This window comes from Conger conger, chromosome 16, assembly GCF_963514075.1.
Source record: "Conger conger chromosome 16, fConCon1.1, whole genome shotgun sequence".
Classification (NCBI taxonomy): Eukaryota; Metazoa; Chordata; class Actinopteri; order Anguilliformes; family Congridae; genus Conger; species Conger conger.
In genome coordinates, this window is record NC_083775.1 from 10,978,611 (window position 1) to 10,997,159 (window position 18,549).

The 18,549-nt window shown below is 41.6% G+C and overlaps 2 protein-coding genes across 6 annotated transcripts; both read right to left on the reverse strand.

The window, feature by feature from the left end:
• Positions 1–1,295: 1,295 nt before the first annotated feature.
• On the reverse strand, positions 1,296–8,327 carry LOC133114528 (neuronal-specific septin-3-like). 2 transcript variants are annotated; one of them, XM_061224016.1, is made up of 10 exons: positions 8,179–8,327; positions 7,103–7,315; positions 6,887–7,012; positions 6,449–6,530; positions 6,050–6,187; positions 4,679–4,796; positions 4,137–4,232; positions 3,367–3,463; positions 1,622–1,673; positions 1,296–1,441 (listed from the first exon to the last, which is right to left on the reverse strand). In XM_061224016.1, the coding sequence occupies exons 2-10, from the start codon at positions 7,311–7,313 to the stop codon at positions 1,303–1,305; spliced, it is 1,059 nt and encodes a 352-aa protein (XP_061080000.1). In that variant the 5' UTR covers positions 7,314–7,315; positions 8,179–8,327; the 3' UTR covers positions 1,296–1,302. The 2 variants fall into 2 exon arrangements, with proteins under 2 accessions (XP_061080000.1, XP_061079999.1); XM_061224015.1 differs by lacking the exon at positions 8,179–8,327 and adding an exon at positions 7,989–8,150.
• Positions 8,328–9,375: 1,048 nt separating this feature from the next.
• LOC133114825 (CD9 antigen-like) lies at positions 9,376–17,647 on the reverse strand. Of its 4 annotated transcripts, XM_061224494.1 has the most exons (9): positions 17,573–17,647; positions 17,137–17,262; positions 16,326–16,428; positions 16,055–16,152; positions 14,395–14,469; positions 13,845–13,946; positions 13,325–13,411; positions 12,734–12,817; positions 9,376–11,192 (listed from the first exon to the last, which is right to left on the reverse strand). In XM_061224494.1, exons 2-9 carry the CDS (start codon positions 17,200–17,202, stop codon positions 10,935–10,937), a joined length of 873 nt encoding a protein of 290 aa, XP_061080478.1. In that variant the 5' UTR covers positions 17,203–17,262; positions 17,573–17,647; the 3' UTR covers positions 9,376–10,934. The 4 variants fall into 4 exon arrangements, with proteins under 4 accessions (XP_061080478.1, XP_061080477.1, XP_061080479.1 ...); XM_061224493.1 differs by having other exon boundaries at positions 17,137–17,623; XM_061224495.1 differs by having other exon boundaries at positions 16,326–16,934; positions 17,137–17,622.
• Positions 17,648–18,549: the final 902 nt, after the last annotated feature.

Consider the following 18,549-nt stretch of genomic DNA (forward strand, 5'->3'; position numbering starts at 1 on the left):
AGATTAATAGCCACTTTACAAAAAAAATCATAATCCTTAGCAAAAATGTATCCCGCTAGCAACAAGAACACCACTAATCGATTAACAAATATTGGAAACTGGCAGTAGACTTCTGGCATGAGATAATTGGACTGATCCAACATATGTAATGCCAATGCCAACCATATGTGGAAAAATTTGACAAAGGGCAGGTGATGACCACAGGGAAAAATGGAGTCAAATTAAAGGAGGACCCTATTTTGAAGGGCATACTGTACTTCAATTAGATGAATGTCTAATAAGTATGATGGAAAATTCAAATTCCAAGGGGAACATCCAATGGACTGAACAGTAGTACAGTACCATAACATTTATCGTAGTTTAGCTAGATCATTGGCTTTGAGTCATGCCTACAAAATAAACAGGTCAGACTCATACAAAAAAAGTGCCAAATGCAGTTTGCGTTTCACGTGACAGTTAATCCTTTTGAAAATGACTTCTGGCTCTCAGTTTTACACTATGCCTGCCTTACAACCCAATTTTCATTAAATTAGGTCAATGTCACATTACATTTCCAGAACAGGAATAAAAAGTGCTTCCAGACATGCTGACAAGAAATACAACAATAATAAATAAAAGAGTCTTTCCACAAAGCCATATATACAATCAACAACATATTGAGATAAATAAAAGATGGACAGTGCTTTACCTACTAAGAGAAAGTGGCAGAAACAGTTGGCGCTTTCAGTGATATATACAGATAAAAATACACTCCAAAATGTGATATGTAGGTAAAGGCATTCATATAAAGTGAGCTAGTGTATCTACATCAAAATGCACGGCATGCATTCTGTTTGCACAACACCCAACACTAGATCAAGTATTCAACATTATTTACAGGAGCCAAGCTTATAATACAATCGATGGTTTACTTCATGTCATATCAGTATCACCTGATAAGACAAGAAAGACTACTTGGAAATACACTGAGAAATATTATTATATTATTATATATATAATGACTGGCATCAAACTGAATGCAGTTGTAAGCCAACCTCCATCCACAAGGTGGCAGCGGCAAGGTGGCTCTCCATCAAACTCTCCAAGTGTAATCCGGTGTCTTTGTTGTCATAATGCTACTCTGCCAGATTAATTTATAAACGAGAATCAGCTTTTGTTGCATAAGTTTTATGGAATACATAAATATAGCATCAAACTTTTTTTTAGTCAAATATAGTCCATTGACTATTCTAATGCACAATAGGTTACTCCCCTCGGTCTCTGTCTCTGACAACCCCACCCCCCCACACCCTTTCTCTGTCTTCACACATTACTTTCAGCGACACCAGTAGCTGCTGGACAGGTGACAGGGTGGAGACCCCCATTGTCGTTGAGTCTCTTGGCTCGATATGTTTCATAGTAAATGTTGTGAGTGACCTCCTTAAGGTCCTGCAGGTGAGACCTGGTGGCACCAAAAATAAAGGGGGTATTGTTAAATGCGAGACTTGCTGTGCAGCAAACAAGTGCATGAAAATGTACGTTATCTACCATAGAGCGCTGCACATAAGCTATATAATCTATGAGAACAAACAGCAAGTCTGTCAGGTGGATGGTCAAAGAGGGTGGACTGGGGTCACCTTACCTGATAAGAAAATCTCGCAACTGGGTAAATTCGCAATGATTAGGGTTTTCAACTAGAATAAGAAAACGAAACAGGATCATCTCTGAGGAGGTTATAATACACACTTAATCACTGTAGGCTGTGTGTGTATGTGCATGCATTTGTGTGTGTGTGTGTGTGTGTGTGTGCAAGTTCCAATTCACACTTATTCACAGCGAGCGTGTGTGTGTGTGTGTGTGTGTGTGTGTAATGATGCAACTCATGGGTGTAGCTGCAGAATAAATCATGCTTTTCCTAGGAGATAATTAGATCATCTCTCCAAAACATCTGGGGTAAATACAGAACAAAACTGTAACATTTCCTTTTCTGAAGCTCCGCCATATTGTTTTTCATGCTTCAGTTCAAGCACTGAACACAAAATGGTCATTACATACAAGCTTGTGCTCGCATAGGCTAAAGATAATCCACAAAATGGTCTTTGCATACAAGCTTGTGCCCGCAGAGGCTAAAGATAATCCACAAAATGGCGAGACACAGATCAGTGCAGTCATTTTACGGACTGGTGCATTACAGCGGAAATAAACAGCTCCTAATGCTTGGGCTTTGCAGATGGAGTGTGTTTGTGCACTGTTCTGGCTCTGTTGCATGGCAGGCAGCCAGCAGCAGCATCAGCTCTGGAGAAGGCTGCTTATCGCAATGTTTTTTCATGAGACACTGGAAATTTGTTAACTGAGCAGATACACAGCGTTAATGATTGTTCTATATCATTAGAAACAATAAACCAGAATTAACAACAAACTTACACTCAGTGAGCATTTTATTAGGTATTCATTAGACTTATTATTTTAATTATTAAGTCTTCTGCTGCTGTAGCCTAGCCACTTAGAGTTATAATGCCTTGTGTGTTCAGAGATGCTCTTCTGCATACCACTGTTGTAATGTGTGGTTATTTGCATTACAGTCACCTTCCTGTCAGCTTTGACCAGTCTTGTCGTTCTCCTCTGACCTCTCTCATTAACAAGGCGTCTCTGCCCGCAGGACTGCTGCTCACTGGATGTTTTTTGTTTTTTGCACCATTCTCAGCAAACTCTAGAGAATGTCAAACCACCCAGCCTGGCACAAATAATAATTCCATAGTCAAGGTCAGTTAGATCATATTTTTTCCCAATTCTGATGGTTGATATGAACATTATCTGAAGCTCCTGACCCGTATGATTTTATGCATTGCACTACTGCCACACAAATGGCTAATTAATCGCATGAATAAGTATGTGTCCCTAATAAAGTGAGTGTATATTAGAGATGTCTGATGTTGTTAAACAATATAATACAATATCTAAATGTATGAATGCATGCATTCTTTGTAAGTTATTTATTCATTATCTACATAATGTAAATTCATAAAGACGAATTAACTCCCCCACATCTAAACTACAACACAAATGAACTGTCCCAATCTGAACTACAAAACCAATGAACTCGCCCAATCTAAACAACATTAATGAACTTTCCCAATCTAAACAACATTAATGAACTCACATTAATGAACTCTCCCAATTAAAAAATTAAATGAAAGTGCTGTTCATATAATATTGGCGAAGTAAAACACACAAGTGATAGAAACAGCATACTTTATAATATTAGATCCCGAAGAAGATTCCTGAATCCTGGATAACTCCTGAAGTGTGAGCACATTTCTGATGAAGGGATTTGTGTGGAGGTGTGATATTTCCAGGATAAAAGGCTTTAAGACAATAAACACTTACCTTCAACCACTCCCCAGGGGGTCTTCCTCCCCAGAACACGCTTATTGTTCACCTGGTACTCTTTGTCACTGCCCACCACTGCGAAGGGCATGGCCTCCTGTGATGGGTGGGGCATGACATAATACTAGCTAAATTTTTTTTTTCGATTAATATTTTATCTCCAAACTTAACCAAACCTTTTTGGTTCTAATTTTTCCCGTTTTCTCCCCGTTTAGTAGGCAGCTATACCCTATCTATTCCAATTGCCCGTGCGTTAGCTAATGATACACCACCTACTCACTGTCCCTCGCCCGGACGGATTCACAATGCCTATATCCTTGCTTCTTTCCACACGGTAGATGCACCACCATTTAAGCTACATACTACCCCGGTCCATGGAGAAGAGCGAGGTCAGCATATTCTTGGTTTTGTGTGTCTGCAGGCCCCTGACCTGACCAGCTAGAAAGAGATGAGGCCAATGGTGCGAGACGGCTTACCCCCGTCCTCAGAACATTCCCGTAATGGTACAGAATGAGTGAATTTACAGAGTGAGTCACCCAGAGGCCCAACATATCAGTAGTTACATATACTCCAGTGACACAGAATATGTTATTTTATAGAGACTCCTACACACAGTTCAATGTTTACTCAAGCTATTCAAGTTAAGTGCCTTGCTCAAGGGTACCATCTGGGAATGAAACCGGTAGCTAAGACATTACAAGCTCAGCTCCCTACCCATCATGCCACACTTCTTCCTGCCCCACACAGGGATATTGGAATAGAATGCTTACCCTGGTCTTGTTGTTTTCATTCTTGTCCTCGACGTCCTCGTCAAACTCTCTCTGAGGGTAAAAGTCTATCCCGCTTGTCTCCAACTCCTTTCGCACCTGAAAGCAGGAGACAAAGAAGAACATAACATAACATATCATAACATAACATATCATAACATAACATAACATAACGTATCGCAACGCAACGTATCATGACATAGCATAACATAACATAACATAACATAACATAACACAACATAACATATCATAACATAACATAACATAACATAACATAACATAACATAACATAACATAACAAAACAAAACATAACGTAATGGCGAACAGGCCATTCAACCTAGCTACTGCTTAGTACAATATATTTCTATATTTGGACAAAGTCATTATTATATTTTGATATCATTGTGGAGATAAATATTATCAGAACAGCCTTGAATTTTACACAAAAAAGCAAAATCAAGAATGGGGATACTTTGGACATCCACACGTGGAAGGACATGTCACTCTATGTGGGAGCCTTTTGCACACCCATGTCCGTCCTCACCCTTTGTTTGAACTCGTTCTTTTCCTCGGGAGTCAGAGTGTCAGACTTGGCAATGACAGGGACCAGGTTCACCACGGCGCTCAGGCGTTTCATGACCTCCACGTCCAGCTGTCTCAGACTACGGAGAAGGACATACAGGCACACAGCAGCCAGCTCTGTTGTTTTCCCAGGGCAACGGTACAGCGAATGAACATTTCTTCACTCTCAGAACATTCCCAAAAAGTCATTCAATTCTAGGTAAAGCTTCCCAGTGTGCACATTTCTCTGCTTTCTCTGATGTCTCTTGAATATGGACTTTAAGCCACAAGGTTGCAGAAACAGTTATTCGTTATTCACTTTCATTACTTTTGTTCCCTGCATATGGTGTGGTATTGTTCTCCAGGCACGATGACTGAAGGCCCAGGATAGAAAGACAGACCACAGAAACTTTGGTCTAAATCCACAGAAAAGGTGGATTTAGCAGAAGCAGAGAACAGGAAAGAGTGGTTTACACTCACTGAACACTTTATTGGGTAGACCTGTATACCAGCGTACTAATGCAAATGTTTAATCAGCCAATCACGTGGCAGCATCAAAATGCATACAAGCATGGAGACATGGTCAAGTGGTTCCGTAATTTTTCAGACCAAATGTCAGAATGGGGAAGAAATATGATCAAAGTGACTTTGACCATGGGATGATTTTTGGTGCCAGACAGGGCGTTTTGATTATCTCAGAAACTGCTGATCTCCTGGGATTTTCACCCAAAACAGTCTCTAGAGTTTGCAGAGAATTGTGCGAAAAACAAAAAACATCCAGTGAGTAGCAGTTCTGGGGCAAAAACACCTTGATAATGAGAAAGGTCAGAGGAGAAGGGCCAGACTAGTCAAAGCTGGCAGGAAGGTGAAAGTAACGCCGTTAACCACAAATTACAACAGTGGTATGCTGAAGAGCATATCTGAACATACAAGTCTACAGCAGCAGAATAAAAATAAGTCAAATAAATACCTAATAAAGAGCTCCCTGAGTGTAGATTGCAGTTTTCATGTTGCATTAAATCTACGATTTACTGAAGATTGCAGAAATAAACCTGCTCAGAAGTATCACACTGGTCTGTGCCTTGCTATTTGGAGCTCACAAGCAATCTGCTACATACTAATAATATCCCACTGTATAAATACATAGAGTACACAATGTATATGATGTGCTTTTGTCCATGCTAGTCCAGTGGGAGATACAGCATAGGCCAAAAATATTTGGTCACCTATGTAAAAATCTTTTTTTACTTTATGTAGAGAATTCTGTTAGTGTATGTCTATTTATGGATGGATGGATAAAACTACAATGTGTGTGTGTGTGTATGTGTATGTGGGTGTGTGTGTGCATACTCACGAGTGACCAGTAGGAGAGATGAAGTACAGACAGCAGTGGACTCTGGTGTCTGGGATACGTTTCTTGCGGGCAATGTTCATCTCCTCCTTGAGAAACTTTTCATATTGCTCATTTATGTACTTGGAGACTGGCTCCCAACTGCAGTGGCAAGGTGAAGATGGTCTTATATAATTTGAACATAAATAGATACTTTAGATAAAATAACATGCACATCGACTGTCGTGGCACTAAAGGAGCATCACCAGCAAGTTTATGGTCAATTTAACAGCAGAAAACATTTTGTCATGCAGTTTATCACGTAAACTATTTTGTATGTAACAGAACACACATGCAACACATACACACATACACATGTGCATGCACAAATGCGTGGACACACAATCATGCTAATTTGCTCACCAGTTTTCATTATTTATCTGGTCCCCAAAGCCTGGCGTGTCAGTTACAGTCAACTTCATCTTCACCCCACCTTCCTCAATCACTGAGAGTCACACATGTTACTCACACTACACCCATCACAAACATTACAAACACTACAAACTACACTGCATACACACTACACACATTACAAACATTACACACATCACATACCTGACACACACTACACGTTACACACAATGCACACACTACACATATTACACAAGTGTATAGTGCAATATAAATATGAAGCTTTCTAATGAGATCAAACTGGCAGTCAGCTTTAAAAAAATATTTCCTCCCTCTCTCTCCTGTCCCTGTCTGCCTCTCTGTGTATATTTCTAGCTCTCCTTCTCTCCCCTGTCAGTCTCCATCCTTCCTCTCTCTCTGCTTCTCGACCGCATGTCATGCCTCTCGTACCGTGGGATACGCTCCTGATCTCCACAGTCTTGGGGATCTTCTCGTAAGTCCAGGCAGAGCTCCTCCTGCTGACCTGGGACTTGAAGAGTGTGTTCACCAGGGTTGACTTTCCCAGACCACTGTGGCCTGCAAGGAGCAGAACCGGACTGCATCACTGCTATGCTCACTGCTCGTTGGTTAGAGAAATGAGCTCACTCACAACCACCTCTCACTTACCCACTGTCATGATGTTGAAGTCAAACCCCACCTTCATGGTCTTTTTCCTCATTTGTTGGATGATGGTGTCAATCCCTATGTATCCCAGCAACGGGGGCCCGCCCCCCGACCCTTGTGGGCTAAGGGCTGAGGCAGGGGCCGGAACAACATGTGGAGGTTTGGCCGGGACTGCCGGTTTGGGTTTCACTTCTGGAGGGACCATTTCTGACATGGCTACGGGCAAGAGAAATGAGTTAGCACAAAGCTCACTGAGTGACATTGAACAGACATTATTAAGCTTGCATTACATAGTACACTATTAAAAAGACATAATTACGTTGGGATTACACAGAACATTACACTGAAATTACACAGTACATTACACCGACAACAGAGATGGGGGCTGAGAGTGAAACAAACACACCACCTGACTGCACCATGGAGCATGTTTAAATACTCATTAAAAGGGTTACCAGAACATACAATGTAGATCATGCATCAATAAGATATTATCACCCAGATTTACATGGCAGCACCACTCATTATCTCGCACACACACACCCGTATGATGATAACGATACAATTTCCTTTAGTTTACTATTATAATGGTGAGACGCTACAGAGAGAATCACAGGTCACTATTTCCACTATTTTAGACATGTTTCAACGTCATCGCGTTTTGTACCGCAATGTACATATTGCGCACAGCCCATGGAGCTATCCAAAGCCATATTCATCTCGTTTTTAGTTATTCCACGTTTGTAGGAGTATTTTCCCCTCTTGTCGAATTCATTCCTTTCCCACATTACTAACAGGCGTTCTGTCCGGCTCTTTTACCAAAAAAAATATAATTTAAACATGCATTCCAGTTTCAATTTAATACTCAACACAGGAACATCCAACGTACCGATTTCTTTGTTTTATTTTTACAACTATGATCCACCACCTGTATAATCAGTATCACAAATGAAACGCATCCGCCAGCGTCGGGGTCGCACCCTTCCGAAAAACAAACAAACGACGTCAAAAAAGGAATAAGCAGACCGAGATCACACCGTACACTGTGATATCGTACAGAAACGAGCCATGTGACTCACCTGGGTACCAATGCCGCTCCCCTCCCCTTTACTCAGTTCAATAGACAGGCCCCTTTTCCGTTGTCAAGGCGACGAGAGAGGAGAGAGGAGAGTAAAGGCTCATTCCTACATTGCTGCGTTGGTTTTTTTGTTTTGGTTGTTCTCAGTAGCTGGCGAGACCGGGCTTGATACGTGCCCACGTGATCACTGCGGTGGACGACAGAGTACGTTTCCCTTCTGCGAAAGTGTTTGAAAGGTCCATGTGTCGCCGCATGTGCCGCTTTGCTTGTTAGACTGTGGTCGCTGCCTTGAGGTTAGCTCAGGTCCTCTTTTCATGCAACTGAAAGTCCTATAAAATGTGGTTTATTAAAGGACACTTTCAATTATGAAAGTCTTTCTCTTTCGTTCCTTTGAACTTCAGTTATGTGTTTACCACATGAATTACAGATTGACATCTCAAGTTCAAGTGCCCATCAATGCCTAGACCCGCGTGCACAGGCTCCTACCCCAGTTCGCGATTGTGAAGGGTTTCCTGGTTTCCGGGGGTTCAAACCTGAAGTGATAATAAACTTCATCTTTCGCCTTGGCTTAGACAGGGAGCAGAGTTAAATTACGCATATATTCCATAAGAGGGCAGCAGAAAGCTACAGCTTTCCACAGCTCAACATTTTGACCGGGTGTCTTTAACTCGTTACAAAGGGCTTGTGTCTAAAGGCCCGGACACACCAAACCGACGGTCGGCGTCGGAGCCCCCGGAGCCGTCGATGAGAGAGCTCTCCGACGCGTCGGAGCCCTCAAAAACACGCCGACGCAGTGTCGGCGTGCGGGACACACCGGAAAGACTCGGCCGACAGGGCGCCACCGACGTCCGACGGCCGACCGTCGGTTTGGTGTGTCCGGGCCTTTACACTCCAGTCCGATAAAGAATAAAGGGAAAAAGAAAGCAAAATATAACACTGTAGCCCTCAGAAATCTGGAAATCAGTGGTGACAGCAGCTAGTTAAAGTTCGTAGCGATTACAAACTTTAACTGGCTGCTGGGTGCAGAATGATTCATATTTACTCCAGTCACTTAGCTTTATTCAGATTTATAAATGCTTATTGTGTCCAACAGAACACTTCCCCTGGGTTTTGTTCTTTGGCACTGTTGGGTAAGGAAGGAAAAATCCACCCTTCCTAATAAAAAGGCAATCCAGTCAGGTAAACACCTCACACTAAATCCATTCATAAAGGTCTTTATTTCTACATAGCGTACATCTGCTGACAGTCAATACCACATTAAAAATGGCATTATTTACAACATCCTGTATGATGCAATCATGTGCATATGATTGGGCTCCAAAAGTCTGAGAAATGTTCCAAAGAGCGTCTTGTGATGTGACTGAATGCTTGGCTTTTGTCAGTCTTCAAGTGCCCCCATAAATGTTCAATGGGTTTGAGGTCAGGTGATTGTGGATTGTGCAGCACTCCTTGCTCTTCTTTGACCTTCACGTAGTTCTTGCATGGCTACGAGGTAACTTTGTTTTAAAGTTTTCAAAATCCTAAAACTTTCTGTTCATTTTCATGATCACATGAAAAATAATTCCCATATTTTCAATGTGGTCTCAGACTTTTGGACCCCACTGTATGAGTTCTGAACTAATAAATGAAATACACTGACTGTATCGCAGGAACAGGAAGTGAAGCTAGGTGCTCTAAATACACATAGCTTTGTGGTGCTGGTTTAGGCACGCTTCTTCATTTATCCACAAACTGCGTGTGTATGGATGGACAGTTACCTTTTGTGTTGAAGGAGTACTAATAGGAGGAGAACCACCAAGAATACAGAACTGCATGGCCTGCAGAACAAGGCTGGTTCATTGTAGGTGGGAACAATGGGGTATGAGGGGGGCCTGTAGCGTAGTGGTTAAGGTAAATGACTGGGACACGCAAGGTCGGTGGTTCTAATCCCGGTGTAGCCACAATAAGAACCACACAGCCATTGGGCCCTTTAGCAAGGCCCCTTAACCCTGCATTGCTCCAGGAGGAGTGTCTCCTGCTTAGTCTAACTGTACGTGGCTCTGGGTAAGAGCATCTGCCAAATGCTAATAATGTAATGTAATGTAATAAACTGTGGAACCTCTCAATCTGCTTGTTCCAAGATGCTGCAGAGCAGAGAGGCACAGAGATAGGAACAGAAACGAGGGGCTACCACAATTACGTCAATGCAAATTACAGAAACCCTCAAGCCCAGATTCTACCTTCTGAAACCAGGGAAGAGAGAAAACAAAGAAAACTCCCCAAAAAGAAGAGAATCATTGTTTTTCATTGTGAACACTGATTGAATATTATGAACAATGACTCAAATAGATGTGACTCATCTGTTTCACTAACCTATGGAAATATTTGTGAATTTATTAATATGTGAGATGCAATTAACTGACAACAGAATGTAGACTGTTACAGTATAGCTACAGTACACATTGGGGTTCTGGGTTTACAGTAAATTGTTATGTTTGTTTCAATATCTTTTTGTTGCTGGTTACACATTAATTAGTCTCTCGACCTGCACTGTAATGTCAGGTTTGCGTTTGTACAGGCTACTGTGTCCTACTATGCAATGACAAGCTATTTTGTAGCCTTAAATGGGCTGGCATCGTGTAAGATCTGTGATGGGCAATGGGAATATTTGTGGGGTCTGAAAAAAAAAACCCTGCCTATGACAGGGCTATTTTATCAGTTGTCGACGTTGACTTTGACTTTGATGACGGAGAAGCAAATTAACTGTCCCAATTTGCTTCACTTCCCCTTGTTCTCCTTTTCTCCTCTCATCGGCTTCCCTCCAGTGCTCCACATACTTCCGGGCAGGAGAGGAGCGGTGGCGGAGGATTGGAGTGAAGGAGGCGGGGGGTGAACAGTGACACGGTGTACCCCTACACTCAGGGTGCCGTACTCGGCAGGGAGCATGGCGGGGTAAGGTGGGTATTCGTCAACAGGGGAGGAGAAGGACCAGGAAATCTCTCCAGAGAGGTGGCGGGAACTTATGGAAGCAATGATCTGAGAGAACCAGAGAGAGAGAGAGAGAGAGAGAGAGAATGAGATGGAACAGAGGAGAGGAGAAATACCACAAAGAACAGAGGGAAGAGAGAAGAAACGACAAAGAACAGAGGGAAGAGAGAAGAAGAGAGGAAATGTGTTAACCATTAATGTGCCCTTTTCTGTTCTTTTCTCAGTTACTATCTCTTCTCCGTTCTCTAGCTCTTCTCTATTGACATTTTGACAGTTAAAAAAAAAATAAACAGCAGACATTACTTCAGTGATCCTAGAAAACGTCCCGTGTGTTGAGTTTTGTTTACAAGTTAGACTACCTAACGTTAGCTAATAGTTTGCTGATACCAGATACCTTGTGTAGAACTTTCACAAAACAGGCAACGCTATCTATAAAAATTTTGGTGTCAAAATTGAGGCTGTGTTGTTCAGTGGTAGATTGTTCCCCGACCTGAAACTAACTAACTGTTAGAAATTAAAGTTGGTTTGCTCTAAAAATAGGATTTACGGTGCTACTATTTTACTTAGTTAACGTTACTTAAAAGGTCTTGCTGCAATGAAGCTACTTCATACATATCTAGCATATACACTCAGGGAGCACTTTAATAGGTATTTATTAGACTTATTTTTTAGACTTATTAAGTCTTCTGCTGCTGTAGCCTTTCCACTTATAGGTTTGACACGTTGTATGTTCTTCTGCATACCACTGTTCTAATGCGTGGTTATTAGTGTTACTGCAACCGTCCTGTCAGCTTTGACCAGTCTGGGCCTTTTCCTCCGAACTCTCTCATTGACAATGCGTTTCTGCCCGCAGAACGGCTGGTCACTGGCTGTTTTAGAAAGTCTAGAGACTGTTGTACGTGAAAATCCCAGAAGATCAGCAGTTTCAGAGATACTCAAACCACCCTGTCTGCCACCAACAATTATTTCATGGTCAAAGTCACTTATATCACATTTCTTCCACATTCTGACATTTGGTCTGAACTTCTTGGCCACACCTGCATGCTTTTATGCATTTACTTGCTGCCACAAGCGTGTGTTAATGCACAATTTGCATTAACAAGCAGGTGTACCGGTTTACATAAATTGCTCACTGAGTGTATGACCATAATGTTATATATATATAAACCTAGCCAGTGGCAAAGATAGTTAGTGTAAGATAAATTGATATTTTAAAACTAACAAGTAACAAAGTTTTGCTGCTCAATAATCGTAAGACTAAAAGTGCTTGTCATAGCAGCTATTTACAAGTGGCGCCCAACTGGAAGTTTATTAGGAACAGATTAAGTGGTGCATACGCAGATGCAATGTCATTATTTTGATCTTTGAAACGGTCTATAGCTTCTATCATTTTCAGGACCTTCTCCAGATTCTGTTTTTTCTAACAATTTTCATGTGCTCCACTTCCCCTCACATTCCCTTCGCCCCTGAATCCTCAACCTCCCCCCTGAACCCTGAACATCCCCCCGTGAACCCTCACTCCATACCCCTAAACTCTCTCCGCTGAACCCTGAACCCTGCAGTGGATTGGAAAAGGTGCAGTGCCATACCATCACAACTGCTGTTCCGATGAAACATCCCAATATCAGAGAGGCCTTGCTAGGGAACAGGGCTTCAATTGCCAAAGGGCATGACTGTGGAGAAACAGCAACTTCAATTTAACTTCATTACTATTCAATTATTCAATTACTGAAAGCATTACACATAAAACATTGTGGGCCAGTTTTACAGACAGAGATTAAGCTTAGTCCTGGACTAAAATGGAAACAATTATGAACTGAATTAAAATTCTCTGAAATTTCTCCATTTGATATAAACTACTATATTTGACTGTGATATGGAAAACCTTAGTATGGCATACAACATACATTTTTTGCAGTCTACTGGGCTAATATGTCTCACACAGACAACCACCATTTTACATTTAAAACTGCCACTCAACCTACAGCAGAAATCTGTCAGGTTTAGGGAAATATCCCTGCATTTGTAGTAATTTAGAGATACTTTTCTCACAACTTTGTGACACACAGATGGTGTCACAAAGATGGTGTCCTTGTGCATGACCTAGTTGTCTAATCTTGGGGTCTTCTCAAACAGAAATTCCAGAGAAAGATTTGAATGTTCAGACACCAGACACTCACAGGCATGGTGAAGTCAAGGAAATCCTTCTTGGGGCAGGTGTCTTGGATAAAGGGCTCCAGAGACTCCCCAATCCCACAGCAGTCCAGCTGACAGACAGCAGGAAGAACAGTGAGATGGAGGCGTTATGGCGTTTGCACATACACAGCAGAACCAAACATTTCTTCAGTTACAGTGACCCATGGATGGCTGTGCACCATTGCTGCAAGGGTGAGTTTGTGTGTGTGTATGTATGCGTGTACACTTGTGCGTGTATACCTGTATGTGCATATGTGTGTGCTTGTCTGTGTACGTGTGTGTATGCGTATGTATCCACGCATATGTGCATGTACTTGTGTGTGTCCATACATGTATATGCATGTGCCTGCGTGTGTGTACAGTGATGTACACTACACTTGTGTGTTGTGCGGTTTAAGAAGGGTGTGTGTGTGTGACTTAAGGGGGGGGTTATGCAGTGTAAGGGGGAGGGGGGGGGGGGGCTTGAGCAGTTTGGAGGGTACAGGGTGACTTGGGAGTACTTACTGCATTGTGGAAGAGCTTCAGGGTGTTAACCAGACCCGGGTCCCCTTTGTTGAGGTACTGCAGGTAAACAGTCCTGTAGAACTCTGCCAGCTGCTTTCCCACCTGCACAACCACATCGGGAAGAGTGGGGTAAGTTGTCATGCTTCTCCAAAACAATAGGCCCTACCTCAAAAATGTAATAGCCATTTTGTGCAACTTATTCCACTTCCTGTTTATTTGCGGTCAAAGTCACTCCACTGTATTTATTGCATCATAATTAACGATGTTCCATTCCAAGCTACAAACAAAAAATAAAAATAAATAATCAAATCAAATTAGGCATTTTATTACTTCTTTTTTTTTTAACAAAAGGGGGTGCTGAGTGAGTCTACTACATTACAGACTGGTCTTCCAGGTTTTACAGCATTTAGAGCATGGTAGGAGAGGCCTGCGGTATGAGCCACTTGTTCCTGTGACAGACATTTTGACATATCCATACTTATTTAACTAAATACCCTTTCTACTTTTCTTTCTACGCTTTCTACCTCTCTTTCATCCCTCATTCTCTCACCTCGTCGCTGCGGATGTACGTCACGGCTCCGATGGCCATTATCAGAACGGCAGGAACCCCTACCAAGGGGGCATACTGGGAAGATTAACAACATGAAATGGTAAATGGTTGGCATTTATATCTTCGTTGTACGTCGCTCTGGATAAGAGCGTCTGCTAAATGCCATGTAATGTAATGTAATGTAATGTAATGTAATATATAGCGCCTTCATCCAAAGCGCTGTACAATTGATGCTTCTCATACACCCATTCATATGTACACTCACACACCAACGATTGGCTGCCATGCAAGGCATCAAACAGCTTGTCAGGAGCATTTGGGGGTTAGGTGTCTTGCTCAGGGACACTTCGACACAGCCCGGGCGGGGGATCGAACCGGCAACCCTCCGACTGCCAGCCGACTTCCCTTACCACCTGAGCCAATGTCGCCCCTACCATCAAAATGAAAATCAATACCCACACTCCACTGCAGTGATCAACACAGCTACAAACAGAAGTGTGGCATGTGTCTACGTTTTCAATTCAGAAACAAATATTCACACTGAAGGCACTGTTCAGGAAAATGAAAAGGGTCGATGGAGAGCATCAACACCGTCCAGATTCACACCGTCATGACAACAAACATCACAAGATGGGAGATTTGTGAACAATACAGGAACCATGTAACCAGAATGCAGTTACATCCACAAAACCCACAATATCCAGGAGCCAAAACACACTTTTGACCTTTTTCTGCTGAGGCAGAAAACATCCCCCAAAATCATTTTCCTTGATTAACAAAAGGATTAAGTCACAAAGTACTGAATATCAACCTTCAAAAATCAACGTTATTCATAACTGCGGATACATCTTTGTTTTCCGCATTCACACACAGCTTTGTCATTTTAACAATCTTGAAGAGCAGGTTAGGTAGCCCTCATTGCAACGAGTTGTTTTATCTTTTTTTGTGCACTTCAATAAAACATATTTTTCAAAATTGAATTCATTATTCACAGCATGAAGAAAGAAGCTGTGTCTTTACCTGCCAATGGATTATTCAGATAATGAACAAACTTATTAATCAAGGAAAATGATTGGGAATGCTTTCTGCCTCCCCAATTTCCTGCTCAGCAGCGCCAGGGCTTCAGACACGAGGAAAAAGGTCTCCCTGCCGTACTGTGGCAGGGTGAAAATGAACAGCTCAGTCCGTACGTATCTTCTGGCTCTGCACTCCAGCACATTGGACTTGGAATGAAACAGTGAGGTTAAAGTGTTAAAGACTGTCACTGTTAATTTGAGGGCATTTTTAATCCATAGTCCCACTTTTACATTTTTACATTTTTGTTATTTGGCAGACGCTTTTAATCCAAAGTGCATACGTTCTTCCACAAGTTAAAGCATCACATCCATAACTAGTAAAGTACACATGTACTTGTTCTGTACATGTGTTGTTCTGAACATATAGTTATCATAAGTGCAAGTGGGGGGTGCTGGAGTACAGAGCAAAAAACTGAAATTGTACCAATGTCCAAATACTAATGGACTGCACTGTTTTGACAAACGTATAGCTGTCTATAGCACAGAAAACCATGTGAATAATGAGAAAATTATAACTGGTCTTAAAAGAGACAAGACAACATAATATGTATATGTTGTTACGCCACCCAACGGTTTGTCCGTACCACTCTCAGGCCACCCCTGCTCCCACTGCAGACTACACAATGTCCGACACCAGCCACCACCAGCAGGATTATACCCAGCACAATCAGCACTGTCACTCCTGAGAAAGACAGAGAGAGGAGAGAAAAACAGGGAGTAAGAAGTTTGTACTTACTTAAACATACTGTTGGCAGCGCACATCCATTTTTGATCCATTCTTTGGATCAAAATAGAAAAATAAACAAAACAATGGACAAGAGAAGAGGACTAGAAAATAACCAAATGAATGCGTACCAATGACAAACTGCTGTGTTTCGAAATTGATGTAGAAGAATCCCCGAGTCTCAGAGCCGAATCTCAACGTGAAACCGAACCCCACCATCGCTAGCCCCACAATCTGCGCGAAGAAAGAGCAAGAAAGGGAGAGAAAGAGGCACAGATATTTGTAAAAAAAAAAAAAAAAAAAAAAGAAGAGTCTTGAATTTGATGGAGATAGAGGGAGTAGGGAGAATGAGGGGCAATTGTCGACGGTGGGTAGAGAGTCACAGAGAAATTTCTGCTCTTTAAAACGTATTTAAATGTCTTTTCTGCGTTACAGTTATATTACTCCCAGTTTGAATGCTTGGTCACAATGGAACCACTTCCATCATAGCACCCCCAACCAAGGGTATTTAAATCCATGTTCCCTGTAGGAATTATTGTACATCCCTTTTTATACAAACCCCCCCCATTTTAGGGGACTAAAAGTAATCGGACAGTTGGCTTCTCAGTTGTTCCTGATTAGGAGTATTCAATCGCGTCCTTAGTTCAGGTATAGGAAAGCTTTCAGTAGTCCTGATTCTAGGCTTTTGATTGCCTTTGGAGTCTGTTGGCATTTGTCAACACGAGGGCCGAAGTTGTAGCCTATCAATAAATGTCAAGGAAGCCATTATGAGGCAGAGAAATAATAATAATAATAATAATTTTTAAAAAAAACAGATACATAGGCCAAGCAATAGGCTTACTGAAAAACAGACTGTTTGGAACATCATTAAGAATAAAGACAGCACATAGACCAAATTCAGATCACCAAAATGTGATGCTCGTTATAAATGATAATACTTACGGCAATAACTATGTTCAACAGGATAACAAACAATTTGTATAGGCGTACGTGATTGCAATCGTCCATGGCTATGTTATCTTTCTGTTAAAGACTTTCGGTGCATTTATTATGTTCTTTCTGTTGAACCTTTTAAAAAAAAACAGTCAGAGGACAAATTCCGAGGAATTGTTCAGTTTCCTACGTATATGCTCAGCAAAACATTAAAAACGGGAAAACTTTTACAAAAAAAAGCGTCAGAATAGAGCAACGAAATTATAGCTTTTGGTGAAACCTTTTATAAACCAAAAAAATAATAATATAGGCTGTATAAAATCTGCACCTGATTTGCGAAAACTCTCAATTGACTATTAAGACATACTGCATGACATAGCTAATATTAACTAAAATTACATTTCAATATTTTGTACAGTCGTATCACAAAGACCGAAATGACCACCTTCGTTCACGTCTACGTCCGAGTTGTAATTCCGAGAATGAAATAATGGGAACTTCCTGACGGTTCGGATATCTCCGACCTGCCCGAAAACTACGGAAGTCACGTGGATGCAGGAAGATAAATTGCGTCAGATTACTAAAATCATACACCAGTTCGCCATCGCACATTTTATGATTAATTGTACGGCTACCCCCTATTGCAATTGGTTTGGCGTAGCTGTTAAGGTGAGTTAGCGAGAAATAGAGGGAGCTGCACTAATCTAGATGATTAGTGTAATTACAAACTACAGCGGCAGATAGACCGCATGTTTAACCAGTAATATATTATCAATATTGTAGTCTAGATATGAGATCAAGCATAACTTTATCGTATTTTCCCCGTGTCAGTGTTCGTAGATGCAGACATGCAACTGTTTTGGGACCCAATCAAATCCATCCCAACCAGTTTTCATCGCGTGAAAAAAGTTAAGGGAATTCTAATAAATAAAATTATTGACGTGCGGCACGGAGCCTCGTTCAATTACACAGAATTTCCACAAGAGGGAAGCAGAAAGCTACAGCTTTCCAAAGCTCGACAGTGAGGGGTCGCAAACTCCAGTCACGAAGGGCTGCACTGTCGACAATTTACACTCCAGTCCTATAAAGCATAAAGGGAAAAAATATAGAAAAATGTGTGAATTATTAATGGCATTAAAATAATGCTGACTAAAGTTTGTAGGTATTAGGCAATTCCATCAATGAATTCCAGGAGTCTACGACCCATAGACATCATCAAATGCTGTAGTGTAGTGGTTAAGGTAACTGACCACTGTTGGTGGTTCTAATCCCGGTGTAGCCGCAATAAGGTCCACACAGCCGTTGAGCAAGGCCCTTAACCCTGCAATGCTTCAGGGGAGGATTGTCTCCTGCTTAGTCTAATCATGTCGCTCTGGATAAGAGCATCTGCCAAAATGCCAATAATGTGATGTAATGGTGATG